This window comes from Rhinopithecus bieti, unplaced genomic scaffold (assembly GCF_001698545.2).
Source record: "Rhinopithecus bieti isolate Rb0 unplaced genomic scaffold, ASM169854v2 scaffold_15133, whole genome shotgun sequence".
Classification (NCBI taxonomy): Eukaryota; Metazoa; Chordata; class Mammalia; order Primates; family Cercopithecidae; genus Rhinopithecus; species Rhinopithecus bieti.
Window position 1 is genome coordinate 493,651 of NW_016808815.1, and position 19,191 is coordinate 512,841.

At 35.0% G+C, this 19,191-nt stretch overlaps 1 protein-coding gene across 1 annotated transcript in view; it reads right to left on the reverse strand.

Annotated features, from left to right (window-relative positions):
- Nucleotides 1-19,191, reverse strand: part of ANKS1B (ankyrin repeat and sterile alpha motif domain containing 1B) — a 626,390-nt gene that overhangs the window by 448,105 nt on the left and 159,094 nt on the right. The window contains exon 2 of the mRNA XM_017887238.1: nucleotides 7,863-7,943. Within this exon, the coding sequence (XP_017742727.1) occupies nucleotides 7,863-7,943 (81 nt within the window). The remainder of the gene's footprint in view (nucleotides 1-7,862; nucleotides 7,944-19,191) is intronic.

Here is a 19,191-nt window from a genome sequence, read left to right on the forward strand (position 1 = left end):
TTTTTTTTTTTTTTTTTTTTTTTTTTTGGATATGTACCCAGCAGGGACATTGTGAAATCATATAGTAATTCTATTTTTAGTTTTCTAAGGAACCTCCATACTTGTCTTCCATTGTCACTGTACTAATTTCATTCCCATCAACAGTGTACCTCCATTCCCCTTTCTCTGCATCCTTGCCAGTAGCTATTATATTTGTCTTTTCAGTAAAAACCATTTTAACGGAGGTGGGATGATACTGTGATTTTAGTTTGCATTTCTCCAATGATTAGTGACGTTGAGCATTTTTTCATATGCCTGTTGGTCATCTGTAAGTCTTCTTTTGAGAAATGTCTATAATCTTTTGCCCATTTTTAATGAAATTATTTGGTTTTTTGCTATCGAGTTTTTTAGTTCCTTATACGTTCTGGCTATTAATCTGTTGCTGGATAGATAGTTTTCAAATATTTTTTCCCCATTCTGTTGGTTGTGGAAGCTGGGAAAACTGAATAACCATATTCAGCAGAATGAAACTAGATCTCTGTGTCTCAACAAACACAAAAATTCAATGAAAACGGATTAAAAATTTACATCTAAGACCAAAACTATGAAACTAGTAGAGGAAAACATTGGGAAAACACCTCAAGACATTGGCCTGGACAAATAATTTTGAGTAAAACCTCAAAACATAGGCAACTAATGCAAAATAGACAAATGGGATTACATCAAGCTTAAAAGCTTCTACACAGTACTTTTTTAAATTATTATTTAGGTTGAGCCTTATAGCTTATTCTAAGGAATCCACAAATGAACACATTGTCTGTGCTTGGTTACCTGGCATGAAATATTCACTCATTGATTGATGAGCATTTGGGTGGGTTCCACGATTTTACAGTTGTGAATTTTGCTGCTATAAACATGCATGTGCAAGTAAATTTACTAATGTAACCAAATACCACCTGGACCCCCATAACTTACTGAAAAAATAAAATTAAAAAAAATATATTCATTGGGACTGTGAAAAAAAGAAATATTAAGTTATGTTGCTAATCAATATCTGTAGAATAGCAAGCAGCAAAATAATCCCTATGTATTAAATGTAAAGTAACATTTTCTGATATCCAGCATTTGACAAATAACAGATACTCTAAAATCCTAAAGTAATTGTGATTGACAAGAACATAGAAAAAAATATTTCAGAAAATGGAAATGGAAATGGAATAATACTTTCCATTTCCTAGGAACAAAGTAAAACATCAAATTAAATTTAATAACATGCAATGTAAATAACTGCAATATTTTGCAGCTTTAAGCTAATACATGTAAGTTCAGGTAAAACAGGAATTCTAGAAGTATTGATTTTGCTAGTATATTTAATTCACATCCATTTCTGAAAGATATAAATACACATCTGATTAATAAAAAATGTATTTCAGTAAGTTCAGCATATGCTCTGAGCAAAATTATAAATTGGGAAGAGTCAACCTTCAAATTTCTTTGCCTCAACGGCAAGATTCCCTGTAATTAAATCACAACCAAAGATGTTTATTTCATACCATCCTCTCTTGCTTGTTGATTGAGTCCAAAGAATTTCAAAATAAATGCAAATCATCTACATATGGATGCAGAATTAACAACTAATGAAACTCTCAGATTTAATAAGGTCCTTTTGATTTCAGATTTTCTTGACGCTTTTACTTCTCTCTAATGGGAATAAAGTTGCAGATGTGTTCAAGATGGTCAAAAGATTTCAGGACAATACGTCCCATTTTCTAACTGAAGTTTCTTTACATATTGAATTCACTCTCATAGATTTCTAGATTACAGAGTGAATAAAGGCAAATTTTAAGTAGTCTGTATCTTTATCCAGGAAAAAAGCAAGCCGACTAAAGATGTTTCTAGTTATTCAAAGAGCAACTTCAGAGACCAGATTATACAATTTTTAGAGGAGGTATGCCTCTTTTATTAGAAAACCTAAGAAAGATCAAATCAAAAATACAGATAGCTTATTATATGGATTCTAGATCCAATTTGATACACAATTTGGATTACAAATAATGATGTCTAGCATGCATTAAATACTTCAAAAGGTAGAAGAATAGAAAATACTTTATGTGTATATAAAACAATATATATATTTCAGAGATACAATAACGATTTGCTGATATTTTTCAAAACAGCATACAAGTATCACAATATACCAAATATAGTTTAATAACATTAAACTTAAGAAAATAAATAAAGGACTATCTGTTAAGTAGAGAAGAAAAACACTGAATTAAAATATGAATATACAGGTTTAGTATAATCTCACAGGGATACGATTATTACTAAAAATAAAAGATGAAGAGAGGAGAAAAGTCAGAAAAAAGGAAAAGCAAAGGAAAAAAGGAAGGAGGGAACTAGGGAAAGAAGAGGAGAACAGGGAAAAAGGGATGAGAAGATGTGGGAGGCAGGGAAGGAAGGCAGACAGGCAGGCAGGCAGGCAGGTAGTCTGGCCAGCCAATTGCTTTTCAGAATAGAATTAAGGGATTTGAATTTGTACTAGAAATACATGTGATGATGACTCCTCCATATTTTAAAAAGAGAAAGAGATACAAAGAAATAGGTATCTACCCTATCTATGGAAACAATTTATAATACTTGCAGTAAATTTTGTTCTATTAACCATGTTTTTTCCCTATCAGTTGATAGTAATAATTTTTTAATCTGTAATTACAAATAACCCAGGAAATCACCAGTAGTGTGCATTTTCCATTGTGTTCTGATCTGAAGATGAATTGCTCAATATGAAATAATGCATTTCAGGTACAAAATGCTGCTTCATTTGTGGATTAACTAGCATTGATAAACAATGGCTCCCAACGAAAATGTACAAAATCAGGAAAACTGGTTTAATTTTCAGTATGAAGGCTTTAGATTATACGTTGGGGGTAGGGGAACAGTTTGTGCTCAAAGCAAAAGAATAAACTATATGACCCTGAAACATTACTGCTGGCTCTATGATTCTATGAACTTTAGCCTACCAATCATGTTTATGGAAACAGTCTATAGCAGATGGATACAACAATAGCAACAAACATGGAAATGATGTGTTTCTGTGCAGACTGCTAAGGCTTGCTTGGGAAGAATACAATATAATCATTGTTACTTACCTCTGCTAAGTGAGAACGCAAATAAAAGAAACACCCTTCTTCTCTGGTTCTCAGATACATTCTGTGACACTATTTTCTCCTTCAAATATCTTTTAAACCAATATTAAAATTAGTATTCCATGTAAACATATGACAAATGATTATGGGAGGCAGGCCAGAAATATATAATGTGACAGAGAAGAGCCAGGGAGAGTTTAACAACAAAGGGGAGATAATGCAGAGAACTGGTAAAAGCATAGACTCAGAACCAGAACACTTAAGCTTTAGACACAACCCCACTTCAATATCTACATGGCCATTAAGTCACTTATCTAAATGGGCATTGTTTCTCCATCTATAAAATAAGGGAGGTGAGAGGTGTCAGGTAGCATAAATGATCTCTAATTGCACAAGTTCACAGATAATTTAAACATGCAAAATCAGGAAACATATACTGTACATGAAAATCCCAGTTTCAGAAATGTAGCATCATAGTGCATAACTGAGCCATAAAAAATACCAACACAGTGTATCATTCAATGTTATAATTGTAAGGAACAATCGAGAATATCGAGCCAATCTATTCAAGCTATTGAACTGAGGCCTAGAGATGTTACATAAATGGTTCAAGATCACACAACTAGCAGAGATGGGGAGATGGGGTTAGAATTTTCCTGCTTTTTCCAAAGCCTATAGGATGACACCAAGTGAAATCTTACTAGAATTAAAAAGAAAAGATAAATGAGACCTTTCTGATAAAAGCACAGATATATAATTCCCATAGACTATCTGTAATTAAAGGGATCTTAAAAGACACCTAATCAAGTTATCTGTTTGTGAGAATCTTAATGATTGCTATTCAATTTGCTTAAATTATCTTCACTTTCTAAATTGCCAAAAAAACAAAAATTATGTCATGGGTCACAGAAAAAAACATATCTCAACAGTTAGAACTTCATAGACTGTCACGTATAAATCAGTATTTAGTAAATACTTCACTGAAAATCCAGGAGGGATATGAATGCTAATCCATTTTGGGACAATATTATTTTGAGAAGTGCTTAGTTACCAATGCCAATCTGAGAAGAACAAGAAAAGCAGTATGCCTCAAATGAAAGGTCAGGCCCAATATATCCTGCCCATTAGATGTAATAGTTTATCTTCCCAATTGGAACTGGATAGTGGCCTGAATCCATAATTCAGATAGCCAAGAAGCCATCAGGATTATATTACTTGGGCTGATTTGTCTTTGTTCCTGATGACTCAGGTAAAAAAAAGAATAAATAACAATATCCTCCATTAAAATATTTAGATATCTGGACATACTTTTCATTCTATAAAGGAACAGAAAAAAAAGATCTGGCAAAATAGTTCTAAATGAGATGATATAAGACAATATAGAATAGGAACTGAATAAAATAAATATAATTTGAGAATTCCAATACTAAAATCTAAATAATGAAACATAAAGTTTATAATAGTTTGTGTAACTCAGGTGATTATCTAAACAGACTGATAGCATTAAACTTATACATTTTAAGAGGAAAATGTCATAGTGATCAATAATGCCAAAAAAATAAATTTCTTGCAGTAAGAGCTTTATGACCACCAAGACTAAGATTAAGTACGAAGAAGACCCTTGAATCTCCATTCACAGAAAAAAAGAAATGTTAGGTGAAAAAACAAAAGGTAACTAGCATTTTTACTTTTTAAAAAATAATTTCAACTTTTATTTTAGATATATGCAACTTTTATTTTAGATTTAGGGGATATCTGGGTATATTGTACGATGCTGAGGTTTGGGATACAATTTATCCTATCACCCTGATACTGAGGATAGTACCCAATAGTTTTTCAACCCTTCCTACCCCCTCTAATGGTCTCCAGTTTCTATCGTTGCCATCTTCATATCTACAAGTAGCCAGTGTTACATTCCCACTTGTGAGAACATGCAGTATTTGATTTCCTGTTCCTCCATTAATTCACTTAGAATAATAGCTTCCAGCTGCATCCATGTTGTTGCAAAGGATACAATTTCATTCTTTTCATGGCTGCACAGTATTCCATGGTGCATATGTACTACATTTTCTTTATCTAATCCACCACTGATGAGTACTTCAATTGATTCCATGTCTTTGCTGTTGTGAATAGTGCTGCAATGAGCAAGCAGGTGCATGTGTCTTTGTGATAGAACAATTTATTTTCTTTTGGATTTATACCCTGTAATGGGAATGCTGGGTTGAATAGTAGTTCTGTTTTAAGTTCTTTGAGAAATCTCCAAACTGCTTTCCAGAGACTGAACTAAGTTTTACATTCCCACCAACAGTGAATAAGCACTCTCTTTACTCTACAAAAGATGCCAACAGTTGTCATTTTTTGACTTTTTAATAATAGCTATTCTGACTGGTGTGACATCATTTCTCTGTGGTTCTGATTTGCATTTCTCTGGCAAATAGTGATGTTGAGCATTTTTTTCATACACTTGTTGGCCACTTGTATATGTTCTTATAAGAAGGGTCCATGTCTTCTGAGTACTTTTTAATGGGATTATTTGGTTTTTGCTTGTTGAATTCTTTAAGTTCCTTATAGATCCTGAATATTCAGCCTTTGGTAGATGCATAGTTTATGAATATTTTCTCTCATTCTATAGTTTGTTTACTCTGTTGATAGCTTCTCTTGCTGTGCAGCTCTTTAGTTTAATGAAATTAGGTCCTACTCGTCTTATTTATTTATTTATTTATTTTTGAAACAGAGTCTCACTCTGTCGCCCAGGCTGGAGTGCAGTAGTGCAATCTCTGCTCACTGCAACCTCTGCCTCCAGGGTTCAAGCAATTATCCTGCCTCAGCCTCCCGAGTAGCTGGGACTACAGGCACATACCACCAAGCCCAGCTAATTTTTGTAATTTTAATAGAGACAGGGTTTTGCCACATTGGTAAGGCTGGTCTCAAAGTTCTGGTCTCAAGCTATCCGCCTGCTTCGGCCTCTCAAAATGCTGGGATTACAGGCATGAGCCACCACACCTGGCCTCAATTTGTTGTTGTTGTTGTTGTTGTTGTTGTTGTTGTTGTTGTTGCAATTGCTTTTGAAGTCTCTATCATGAAATCTTTGCCCAGTCCTATATCCAGAATGGTGTTTCCAAGGTTTTCCTCTAAGATTCTTAAGTTTGAGATCTTACCTTTAAATCTTTAATCCACCTTGAGTTAATTTTTGTATATGGTGAAAGGCAAGGGTCCAGTTCCATTCTTCTACATATGGTTAGCCAGCTATCCTAGCACTATTTATTGAAAAGGGAGTCCTTTCTCCATTGCTTATTTTTTATCGATTTTGTTGAAGACCAGATGGCTATAGGTATACGGCTTTATTTCTGAGTTCTCTAACCTGTTCGTTGGTCTATGTGTCTGTTGTCATCCCACTACCATGCTGTTTTAGTTACTGTAGCCTTATGGAATAGTTTGAAATCTGCTATCGTGATGCCTCTGGCTTTGTTCTTTTTGCTTAGGATTGCTTTGGCATTTGAGCTCTTTTTTTAATTCAAAATGAATTTTAGAATAGTTTCTTCCTAGTTCTGTGAAAAGTGACATTAGTAATTTGATAGGAATAGTACAGAATCTGCAGATTGTAACTAGTATTTTTTAAAGCAGTAATTACCACATCTAAAAACTAAAGTGATAGTCAAGCACGGTAGCTCACAATCGTCACTTTGGGAGGCCAAGGCAGGTGGATCACGAGGTCAGGAGTTCTAGATCAGCCTGACCAAAATGGTAAAACCCCGTATCTACTAAAAATACAAAAATTGGCCAGGTGTGGTGGTGGGCACCCATAATCCCAGCTACTCAGGAGGCTGAGGCAGAAGAATCACTTGAAGCCAGGAGGCGGAGGTTGCAGTGAGCCAAGATCATGACACTGTACTGCAGCCTGAGCAACAGAGTGAGACTCTGTCTCAAAAAAACAAAACAAAACAAAAACCATGAAATGATACAGATCTGGGAAAACTAACTTGGTCATTCACACAAAGGGAAAACAGAGATGAGGGGGAGAGAGAGGAATAGGGTCATTTTTCTTCTGTAGGGGAGGACAGAACATCTGAATCATTTGGAGGACTCATCACACTTTAACTCTGTCACTAAACCATTAGGATACCTAGCTAAAATACTGGAAATAGAGGTTGTTATGACTACACATTCTTTCACTCTCCATAATGTATAGTATTACATTATTTGAAACATAGTTTTACACATTAAAAAAATTTAGGGTTGCGAAATCTAAAACTAGAAAGATAATCGTGAATGACAAAGATAAAACATTTTAGCTAAATAAGGATTTTGAAGTGGTTCACATAAGTGACTAAGGCTCAGAATAGTGGGAGTCTGCTAAGATTGCACTCCTAGTAAACTCTCATGTTGGGTGAATACAAGGAGACACCAAAAAAGGTAGAGGGGTGTTATCAAGTGGTTTTATCCCATTCTCTCCCCAAAGCTATACATGACTGGCATGGTCCTGTCAATTTTTCCATTCTCCCAGCGTGATAGTTGAGTATTTTAGAGCATTTCTTTCAGTTTACACTCTGCACACAATTACACTGAGCAACATTTCTACCAAGTCTAACTTGTCAGTATTGTCACCTGGTCCCTTTCCAAATTCATCTAAGCCCATTGGACTCATGGAAACATGAGAAAGGTATCGTTACACATAATTAACTCCATCACATGTAACTAAATACACACAATTCTGTCCAAATAAGTGGCACTTACTTATGTCCATTTAAGGCTGCATGGTGTAAAGCAGTGTAACCCGAACTGTCTGTGCAGTTCACATTGGGGCCTCGCCAGATGCTGCAAATAAAGCACAAGCACAGAGTTAACAGTGAAGCAGGATCTTGCCTTGAAAAACAAAAAGAAGCCTGGTAGCCCCACAGCCAGCAGCAGGTTGCAGATAAAAATTTTAGCATGTGGAAAATGATTGCCATTTTCCATGGATTCCCCTCAGAACATCAACTTCATTTACTTGATAAAGGGAAACTAATAGAGAATGCAACTATTAATATCTTCAGAAATTATTAACAAATGTGTGTCCATGGTCGTGCATTGAAGTCTGGATCCAAAAATTCCCTATTACTTTCTATCATTACTTAAATATTAGAGGCAACTAACATTCAGCTACTATATTCCATTCCAATGAATAAAGATTTATGAGACCTGCCTCATGCCTGTTAACACACTCCTTCTGAGGTGGCAGTGATTTATATAAGTTATAAGATATTTTTGCATTGTGGGAAGAATATAAAGTCTTTTTGCTGTTCTATTGCAACCAAGAAAATGTAATCAATATTTCATACTTGAAAATAAAATGGAAGATTTGGACTGTTGTAAACCATGAGAAGATCCTAACAATTTTGCAGTCATCATTGATTTTACTATGCAATATATTTTGGAGATAATGTAACTTTATAAAAGAGTCTCTTTTTGATAACTACAATTAAGTAAACTCTCTTTAACTTTTGGAAAATAAGGCACTGAAAGACACTTTTCCGAAAATAGAACAAAAAAAATTGCTTTATCTGATGGTCACAGTGATATCAAAACTATCAAAGATAATATCTAATGATAAACTAGTTCACACATTCACAAAACATTTATTGTACACCAATTGTATGTCACATATTGAGCTAGGCACTGGGAGCACAAAATCATAACTCAAGGTCCTTCTTTACAAGAACATAGTGTAATGGAAAAGATAGACACACAAACTAATAATTACAAAGTAGTAAGATAATCGAGGTACCAGAGAGCACACAGGCATCTCTGAAAAGAGATGAATGGCTATTCCAAACAAGGGAGCGTGGCAGCATTAAACTAAGGTGGCTCAATGAAAATGAATAGAATGTGCTTATTTGACAGTTAATTAAAAGAAGAATTAATAAAACACATGGGTCAACTGGAAGAAGGTGGGAAACTGGAAGCAGAAGTCTAGAGATGACTCAGACTTTAGGCTTAGATGACTAGAAAAAATTACAATATTAACTAAGATGTGAAATGAAAAAAAGAGCAAAATCTGCTGCAGGGAGGACAATGCAGGATGCAGAGAAAACAATGACTCCTAGTTTGCAGATGTTAAATTTTAAGTATCTGACTTACTTATACAGGTTAAATGCAATCCCTATCAAAACCCCAATGGCATTCTTTAAGAAATTGAAAAAAACTTCTAAAATTCATATGAAACCATAAAAGACCCCGAATAGCCAAAACAATTCTGAGAAAGAAAAACAAAGTTGTAGGCCAGGCTCAGTGGCTCATGCCTATAATCCCAGCACTTTGGGAGGCTGAGGAGGCAGGTTCACTTAAGCTCACTAGTTTGAGACCAGGCTTGGCAACATAGTGAGACTCCATGTCTGCTAAAAATAAAGAATTAAAAAAATTCGTCAGTTGTGGTGGTGCACACTTGTGGTCCCAGCTACTCAGGAGGCTGAGGCAGGAGGGCTGCTTCAGCCTGGGAGGTTGAGGCTGCAGTGAACCACAATCATGCCACTGCACTCCAACCTGGGCAACAGAGCAAGACCCTGCCACCACCCCGCCCCCAACAAAAAAAAGAAAGAAAAAAAATTGGAGGCATCACACTTCCAGATTCCAAATTCAAGGGATATATATATATACAACAAAATATTATTCAGCCCTAAAAAAGAATTATATCTAACCATTTTCTACGACCTGGAAGACATTATGCTAAGTGAAATAAGCCAGACACAAAAAGAAAAATATTGCCTGAAAATATATGGAATCTGAAAAAAAATCAAATATACAGAGATAGAGAACAAAAGATTGGTAGGGGGAGTAGAACGGGAGAAATAAATGTCAGAGGATACAAAGTAGCAGATATGTAGGATGAACAACTGTAGAGTTCTAAAGTACAACGTGAAGACTACAGGTACTAAAATTGTGCTGTATACGGGATTTCAGCTACATGAGTAGATTTTAGCTGTTCTTACCACAAAAACAAAAAATAAAGGGTAACTCTGTGAGAGATGGATATTTTCATTTGCTTCACTGTAGTAAACTTTTTTTCTATCTGTATGTATCCCATAATATGTGTATACCACAAATATACACGATAGAATTTATTTTTTAAAATATCACAATGAGATACTACTATATAACTATCAGAATTGTTATCTTTAAAAAGACGTCACAAACCTATATTGACAAGGATGTAGATCAACCAGAGTTCACACACACACTGCTAATAGGCACGTAAAATAGTACAACCACTTAGTGAAACAATTTGGCAGTTTCTTAAAAAGTTATATACAAATACCATACATATTATACCATCAAATCATACCACACAAATAACATACAAATACCATGTAATCCAATCATTCCATTCTAGGTATTTAGTCAAGAGAAATGAAAGCACATGTCCATATAAAGATTTGTACATTTAATATTAATAACAGCTCTATAGGTAATAGCCTAAAACAGACAACCCAAATGTCCATTAGCTGGTAAATAGATAAATTGTGATACATCCATACAATGGAAATAAAAAGAATTAAATACCCAGAAAAAAAAGGAATTAAATACTACAGCATTGGTTGAAAATCTAAATCAATTAGATTCTCAGAACAGCAGAGCAGCTGCCCTTTGATTCTCAGAACAGCAGAGTGGCTGCCCTTCAATCACCCCAGCAGAAAGGGAGACATCCTTAGGCACAGATAAAATGCATGATCTCTGGACTAGACCCCTGATTTGTAGCCTTCATCAACTCCTGTGATGTAAATAGTTCAACTTAACTCAGCGATAGGAAGAGATGCTAACAACTGCATTTCACAAGCAGACACAAGCCAATCCAGCACACCACTGAAAGGCTTGCAACCATCACGTCCTAACACTATGAACTCAGAGTTTCCCATGAGTTTTTGAAAACCTCCACTCTCAAATATGAACAAATAACCAAAGACATCCAATCACTTGAGGAAAGCCTTTACTATTAAAGAAGCAAAAACAAAAAATTAGGATCAAACTACAGAAAAAAAGAAACCTAGAGAAAATTTGGACTATGTATGGAGAAGAAATTTTCAAAAATAGTTATCATTAATACCATCTCAGTATCAGAAAAGATAATGAATGTAAGAACAATGAAATAAAAAAGAAAATCAGAGATAAAATCAGTAGAAGAATTAAAAATAAAGCTGATAAGGCCAGGCACGGTGGCTCACGCCTGTAATCCCAGCACTTTGAAAGGCTGAGGTGGGCAGATCACCTGGGATCAGGGTTCGAGACAAGCCTGGTCAACATAGTGAAACTCCATCTCTACCAAAAATACAAAAATTAGCCAGGTGTGGTGGTGCATGCCTGCAGTCCCAGCTACTTGGGAGGGTGAGGCAGGACAGTCGACTGAACCCGGGAGGCAGAGGTTGAAGTGAGTCAAGATCACATCACTGCACTCCAGCCTGGGTGACAGAACAAGACTCTGTCTCAAAAATAAATAAAAAGTAAAAAATAAATCTCATGAAGTATCTCAGATACTTAGAAAGAAAAAGGCAAAGATACAGACAAATAGAAGGGAAATCATAAGAAAAGTGGGACACCCATTCAGCAGTTCCAATATTGAAAAATAGAGGTTCTTAAAATCAAAACACAGAAAACAGCAGAATGAAAACAATGAAAGACATCATTTTAAAAATTATCAGAACTTTAGGACAACAATTTACAAAATAAAATATACATGGGCCAGTCACGGTGGCTCACGCCTGTAATCCCAACACTTTGGGAGACTGAGGTCGGTGGATCACCTAAGGTCAGGAGTTTGAGATGAGCCTGGCCGACATGGTGAAGCCTTGTCTCTACTAAAAATACAATAATTAGCCAAGCATGGTGGTGCATGCCTGTAGTCCCAGCTACTCAGGAGGCTGAGGCAAGAGAAATGCTTGAGCTGGGGACGCAGAGCTTGCAGTGAGGCGAGATCATGCCAGTGCACTCCAGCCTGGGCAACAGAGTAAGATTCTGTCTCAAAAAACAAAAACAAACAAAAAAAAAGTACCTGGATAGCTTTGACAAAAATTCAAAAAACAAACAAACAAACAAAAAGACAAAGAAATAACTGAAGTGAGTCCAATATGGTCTTTTAAATTTCAGCTAAACAAATTCCTAAAACACCCATCCAGGGCTATTCTCTTAATTTATTTTCCTCTTTCAACTCTAGTCACACTAACAACTCTTCACTATTCAGGAAACCTAGAATGAAGAGAAATTATTCATACCTATTACTTCTACTTCAATCTGCAACCTTCAGTTATCAACCTACACTCCCCAAGCTCTTACTACGACCAAGAAAATACGAGTCCAAGAATCGACCAAAAAATGAATAAAATATCATCTCTTCCCCCAAAGAGCTGACAATCTATTAGAGAAAAATATATACAGATAAATTACAATACAAGCAGTGACCATAGTGCCTACAGCACAGAAAACACCTAATAATTGTTTGTTATCAATCTTCTTCTTGTTCTTATAAAATACACATTACAATAGAAAAATCTTTAACTCCCTAAATTAATACATCTGTTTAAGACAACTCCAACAAAATCTCTATGGAGTATTTTAGGGAAAACTCAACTAAAAGTTCTAAATTTGATCTAGAAGAATTTACAGGAAAAGGAAATTGTGAAACAAGAAGTAATAACGGGATCTGTATACTACCAATTATGAAAGCATATCATAAAACAATACCAAAAATTTTGGTCTAGCACCAGAATAGGGAGATCAATGAATATAAGAGAAGTCCTAGAAACAAGCCAGTCATACATATAGGAATAAAGTTGACATCTGAAAGAAGCAAAAAAAAAAAGGAAAAAAGTTGAAATTTAAAAAAAAAAAAAAAAAAAAAAAAAAAAAAAAGAAAACATCATTCAGTAAATAGTCCCAGGAAGTATGTTTTAATTACTGGCCAGGAAAAAACATTTTCAACTGCCTACCCCACACCATTTAGCAAAATTTCATACACATGATTTGTCCTTGACTTCTCAAACCTCATTCCTACCCTCTTTTTCTCACACACCCTGTTTTAACCACACAGGCCTCCTTAAAAATATAAGTATGCTTGCACCTTATGACTGTTGCATTTGAAATTCTCTCTGCCTAGAAAGTTTTTTCCTCAATCATATGGCTCAATCATTCTGCTCAAATGTCACCTCTTCAGAAACTCTCTCCCTAATTATTCAGTCAAAAATAGCACCCTATCGTCATTCTCTTTCCTCTCAGTTATGGGACTTATCACCATCTGGCATTGTATTATTTATTTATATGCTAACTGTCTGTCTCCCCACTAGAATGAAAGCTCCACCACACTATCTTTGGTTCTTAAAATAGTGACTGGAATATTGTAGGTTCCCAGTAAATATTTGTTAAATGAAATATAAAAATGTTAAATACATATATGAAAAATGTCCACCTCATTGGCAATCAAAGAAAGCAAAAAACACCCATACCATTAAATATTTCTTTATCAAACTGGAAAAAAGTCAATAATATTCAGTAACGGTTAGGATGCAGAGCTTATAATAAGCTGGTGGTGAAAATGTAAATTGGTACAATTTTTCTGGAAGGCAATTTGACAATACTTATTTAAAAACTTTCATAGTGTGCAAACTTGTTACCTAGAAATTCTCCTTAAGAGGAATTATTTTAAGAAAGTAATTAATAGTTTGTACAAATACTTAGTTATAAAATATTTATCACAGAGAGTAGTAAAAGTAAAAATTATGGATTTTGATATATAATGCCACTTAGAATAGTTATTCTCTCTTTGCTAGAGAGAATAACTAGTCAGCTAGATTTCTCACACTGCCTGCCTCCAAAGCTTGGTACTCATCTTTCTCTCTAGCCCTCTTATACGAGACCCACAGCATTAGTGTCTTATACGGCCCCAAGAGCATATGGCTTGAGCTCCTACTGATCAGGGTTTTTTGTTGTTGTTGTTATTTTTTTTTTTTTTTTTTAGCTTACGTCAACCTCCCTGGGTTGAGAAAGTCTACCAACAGAATAGCCAGGGCTCCTAGAGAGGATGCAATTCTTCTTAGTTTTATACAATGGCTCAATATATGTGACAGATAAACGGATATTATGCATAAAATAAAAATCTCACAACAAAATGGAAAAATGGGATATTAATAGGCAATTCACAGAAAAGGAAATGCGACTAGCTAATAAATATTTGAAAATATAATTAATCTCACTGCGGCTAGCAAAGAGCAAAATAAAACAGTGGCTGCCTACTTTTCTACCATCAGATGAGCACAGATTTTTGAAGAAATCATTGATAACAAACAATGGAGGCAAATATGTGAAGAAATAGTCACTCTCACAGAATATTCATTGAAGTGTAAACTGCTACAACATCCTTGGAAAGTAACATAGCAATATATAATAAAATTTCAAATATGAATACTCCTAGACCCAATGACTCTACTTTTCAGGATCGATATCTATGAAATAAAAATATTCATATGAAGACTACAGACACAAAAATATCCACTATAGAATTTTAATAGTATAAAAGAGAAAGGGTCTGGCATGGTGGCTCATGCCTGTCATCTCAGCACTTTGGGTGGCTGAGGCAGGCAGATCACCTGAGGTGAGGAGATTGAGACCAGCCTATCCAACATGGTGAAACTCTGTCTCTACTAAAAATACCAAAAATTAGCCAGGGGTAGCAGTGGACGCTTGTAATCCCAGCACTTTGGGAGACCGGGGCAGGTGGAATATTTGAGGTCAGGAGTTCGAAACCAGCCTGGCCAACATGGCGAAACCCCATCTCTACTCAAAATACAAAAATTAGCCAGGCATGGTGGTGTGTGCCCGTAATCCCAGCTACTCAGGAGGCTGAGGCATGAGAATCGCTTGAACCCAGGAGGCAGAGGTCGCAGTGAGCTGAAATTGGGCCACTCTACCCCATCCTGGGTGGTAGAGTGAGACTCCATCTAAAATGCCCAGCAAAAAAATTAAAAATTATTTAGTCCAATAGCTGAGAATGGAGCAAAAAATGAAAAATTAATTAGGATTCATTCACACTATGAAATGTTATGCGACTATTAAAATAAATAACTCTGATCTGAATGCATTGACTTTGAAAGTCAGCCGAAACATATAAAGTGAAAAAGTAAACTGCAGAATATTGTGTGTGTCTGGAGCATTCCAAATGCTTTACATGCATTAGCTCATTTATAGCCACACGACTATAAGAAAGATACTATTATTATTTCCATTGTATAGATGAGAAATATTTGCAATAACATAGAAAAATACATGCAAAAATACATTATTCATTCTCTGAATTGTCTGAATGTTGAAATTATCATGAATTTCTTTAAGGAAAAGAAAAGACAATAAACTACAAGCGAAGAAAGATAGGTTTGCTCCAGATTATGAAGAACCTCATAATATGTTGAAAAACTTGGATTGTATTCTGCAGCAACTTGGAACTAAACGGCTTTCAGAAAAATAAGTATGTTCCTCACATGATCAGTCAGTGTTTTAGAATAAGAGCTCTTGTAACAGGTGGAAAGTAAACAGAGTGAGAGAGTCAGGTTAACTGTCTGTTTTACAGACCAAGGGAGAAACAAAGAAATTTGAACAAATGGAGATATAGTGGTAGATAGAGAGAGGGTGAGAAAATTCAAATTGATATGTCTAAAATAAAACCTATGGGAGATGGTATCCATATGAATAGAATAAGAGCAAGAGAATGGCTGAGGTTTCAACCATGAACGAAATGCATCAATGATGAGATATCTCCACTAGAAAAAGCTGCAAGGACAGTGGTATCTTTTGGCAGGAGCCAAGTTTCAGTTAAAACTGATTAAAACACTAGGTTGCTTGGAATACCTCAGGCAAAAAATGGAAAAGAAACGGGAAAATACTGCAAATTAGCTCTCATACATTTTTAAAATTTCTGCATGTTATTAGACCTTATAAATATTTTGTAAGAGAAGATATTTATAACTAAAATAAGATTCAGGGCCTATAGATTTCAATTACCTATACCAACTCAGTTCCCCATTATACAAAATTATTTATAATAGAAGCATTTTTAAAAACCCCATTGAAAGTCACCTTCTCCTAGCAAAATGGATATGGATACATCCTTTTTAAACAAGGAGGTTTAGAATAGAAAGTTAGCATATATCTAAATATATTCAACTGCACCTATTGACAGAGCCTCTAGGCACATATCCACATATCCATAGAACATCCACCAACACATTTGAAACACTATAAATAAGCCAGACCCAAACCCTCCAACTAAAAACTTAATTTAAAAAAGAAACCTTGATTTTTAAAAGCTCCAGCTTTGAGTTAATGTTCAGCTCCATCCCAACTTTTATAATGTCTTGCCCCCTTTACTTAGGCAAAATCTTTAAATTTAAAAAGAGGGCCTAGATTAAAACCTTGATTAACTTAAGCTTGGTTCATAAAATGCAAGAGTTTCTAGATACATTTAAGAAATGTCTTGAAAAAGTGTAAAATGCTTATTACATATTTATTCCAAAAACAGCAATTTTTAGATCCTTGGTCTTAGTCTAATACACACCCAAATCCCGTTTCCTATGCCTGCTTGTCAATATCTCAAATTCTGTATGTGAGAATTATTGCCAAAAATGAATGTTCTCAGACAATATGAGATTGCCAATGACCAAAAATTTAATTTCCTTTGTTATATTATTTGCACTAATGTAACAAATCAGATTAGTATATTTTAGAATAAATATAAACAAAATAGTTTTCTACCAAACTTTCAAATAACCAGGACATTCATTAGTGAGAATATTCTATTATCTAAGGTTTCACATATTAAATAAGATCATTCTTAAATAAACCATAAGCCTGAGTTTCTTGGGCCAATATCCATATATATAGCAAATAAGATTTGAAGCACAACTATTCCACAAATTGATCATTATTATACCCTCTATCAGTCTATGGGGAAAATCTGTCAAAAACAACATAAAACTGTTTCAGTTTTTATTGATTCCTATCTGACCCTTGACACATGAGATCACTCCAAGGCATCAGATATGGAAATTCATACAAAATGTGCATCTAATGCCTCAGGCAGGGTCAGAGTATGTAGGAATGGTCTTCTGACAGATCATATCATTTCAAGCAATGCAAAATAAACCTTCTTCTCAGTCTGTGTCTTAATAGTTTACTACCATTTTTAGATGAACTGGACATATGTACATATGCTACTGATTACTACAAGTGTAGTCCTCATCAGTTTAGTGATGGCACAATTTTATTGTCATGGGCTACAAGTGTCCCATATGGGTCAAATGGGTCTATATCAGCACTGTCCTATAGAAATATAATGTGAGGACAGGACCTGAAGGCTCACACTTGTAATCCCAGCACTTTGGGAGGCCAAGACAGGTGGATCACTTGAGCCCAGGAGTTTGAGACCAGCCTGGGCAACATGGTGGAACCACATCGCTACAAAAAAAAAAAAAAAAATTAGCCAGTCATGGTGGCATGCATCTGTAGTCCCAGCTATTCGGGAAACTGAGGTGGGAGGATTGCTTGAGCCCAGGAGGTGGAGGTTGCAGTAAGCTGAAACTGTGCCACTGCACTCCAGTCTGGGCAATAGAGCAAGACCCAGTCTCAAAAACTGGAAAGAAAAAATACATAATGTGAGCCACATATGTGAATTTAAATTTTCTAGTAGCCACATTAAAAAGATGTGAAATTAGTTTGAATATATTTTACTCAACCTAATATATCAAGAACATTATTTCAACATATAATCAATATAAAAATTATTGAGATGTTTCACATTCTTTTTTGTACTGTTTTCAATATTGGTGTTTATTTCACACTTATAGCACATCACAATTAGGACTAGCCACATTTCAAATGCTTAATATCCTGACGTGGACAGTGGCTACTGTATTGCACAGCACAGGGCATTTCTATATAATTATTCCAAGGGGGAAAAAAAGAAAATTAACTCTAATAATATAAAAAAGCTTTCTAGTATGAGGAAGAGTAGCTAATGGATGCTGGGCCTAATACCTAGGAGATGGGTTGATCTCTGCTACAAACCACCATGGCACACGTTTACCTATGTAAAAAAACCTGCACATTCTGCACATGTACCCCAGAACTTAAAATATTAATAAAAGTTTAAGAAAAATAAATAAATAAATAATAAAAAGTATTGTCACACTGGAACTCCACATACTATCCCATATGAGTTTGTTGAATATTTACTGAAAATCACCTAAGTAAGATAGATATACACTATAAAGCTTAAAAATGCAGAGGACAACTATGAACTGGCCTTCTGTGAAGAATTAGAACAAGAATCAGCAGACTCTAGACCATGAGCCACATCCAGTCCACTGTTTGTTTTTGTAAATAAAGTTCCATGGAAACACATACAGACACACACACACACACACACACACACACACAAAAGCTTTCTAAAAATAATTGCAAATATTGGCTTTGTAGTAAATATATGTCTATTTGAGTCACAAACAATTTCTAAAAGATATGTTGCCTTTAGAGCAAAAACAAATACTAGATCTAGTATACAGTCATATCCTAGACTGTAATGCACAATTTTACAAAAGTCAGCACATCAGGAGCATCATAGTCAAAATCGTACTGACTAAACATTTTCTAATGAATAATTTGTACCTTGAATTACTTGATGCAACTCTCAATACATGTATTTTTACTAGCAAATGGGAATTGAATGACTGTGGGCAAAAATAATTCCTTGAGTTATAATCACACATATAATACAACTATGACCTCTCTTCAATATATACAGTATGTGCCACAAGATAGAATTTTAGAATAGGAAAAGAATTCGTAACCATGCAGTCATAAACACAGAGTCAAGAGACATGAAAGGAAAACTAGAGCATCTATTTTAACCTAGTTTTAACTTCATCACTTGTGCTAAAAGTGTAAAACATTCCTCCCAGCCCATATCTTCTCTTCTCTGCATGGATATAATTCCTGGAAAATAAACCAACAGACAAGGCAGATTAATCTCTCATTGTTACACAAACACTGATTT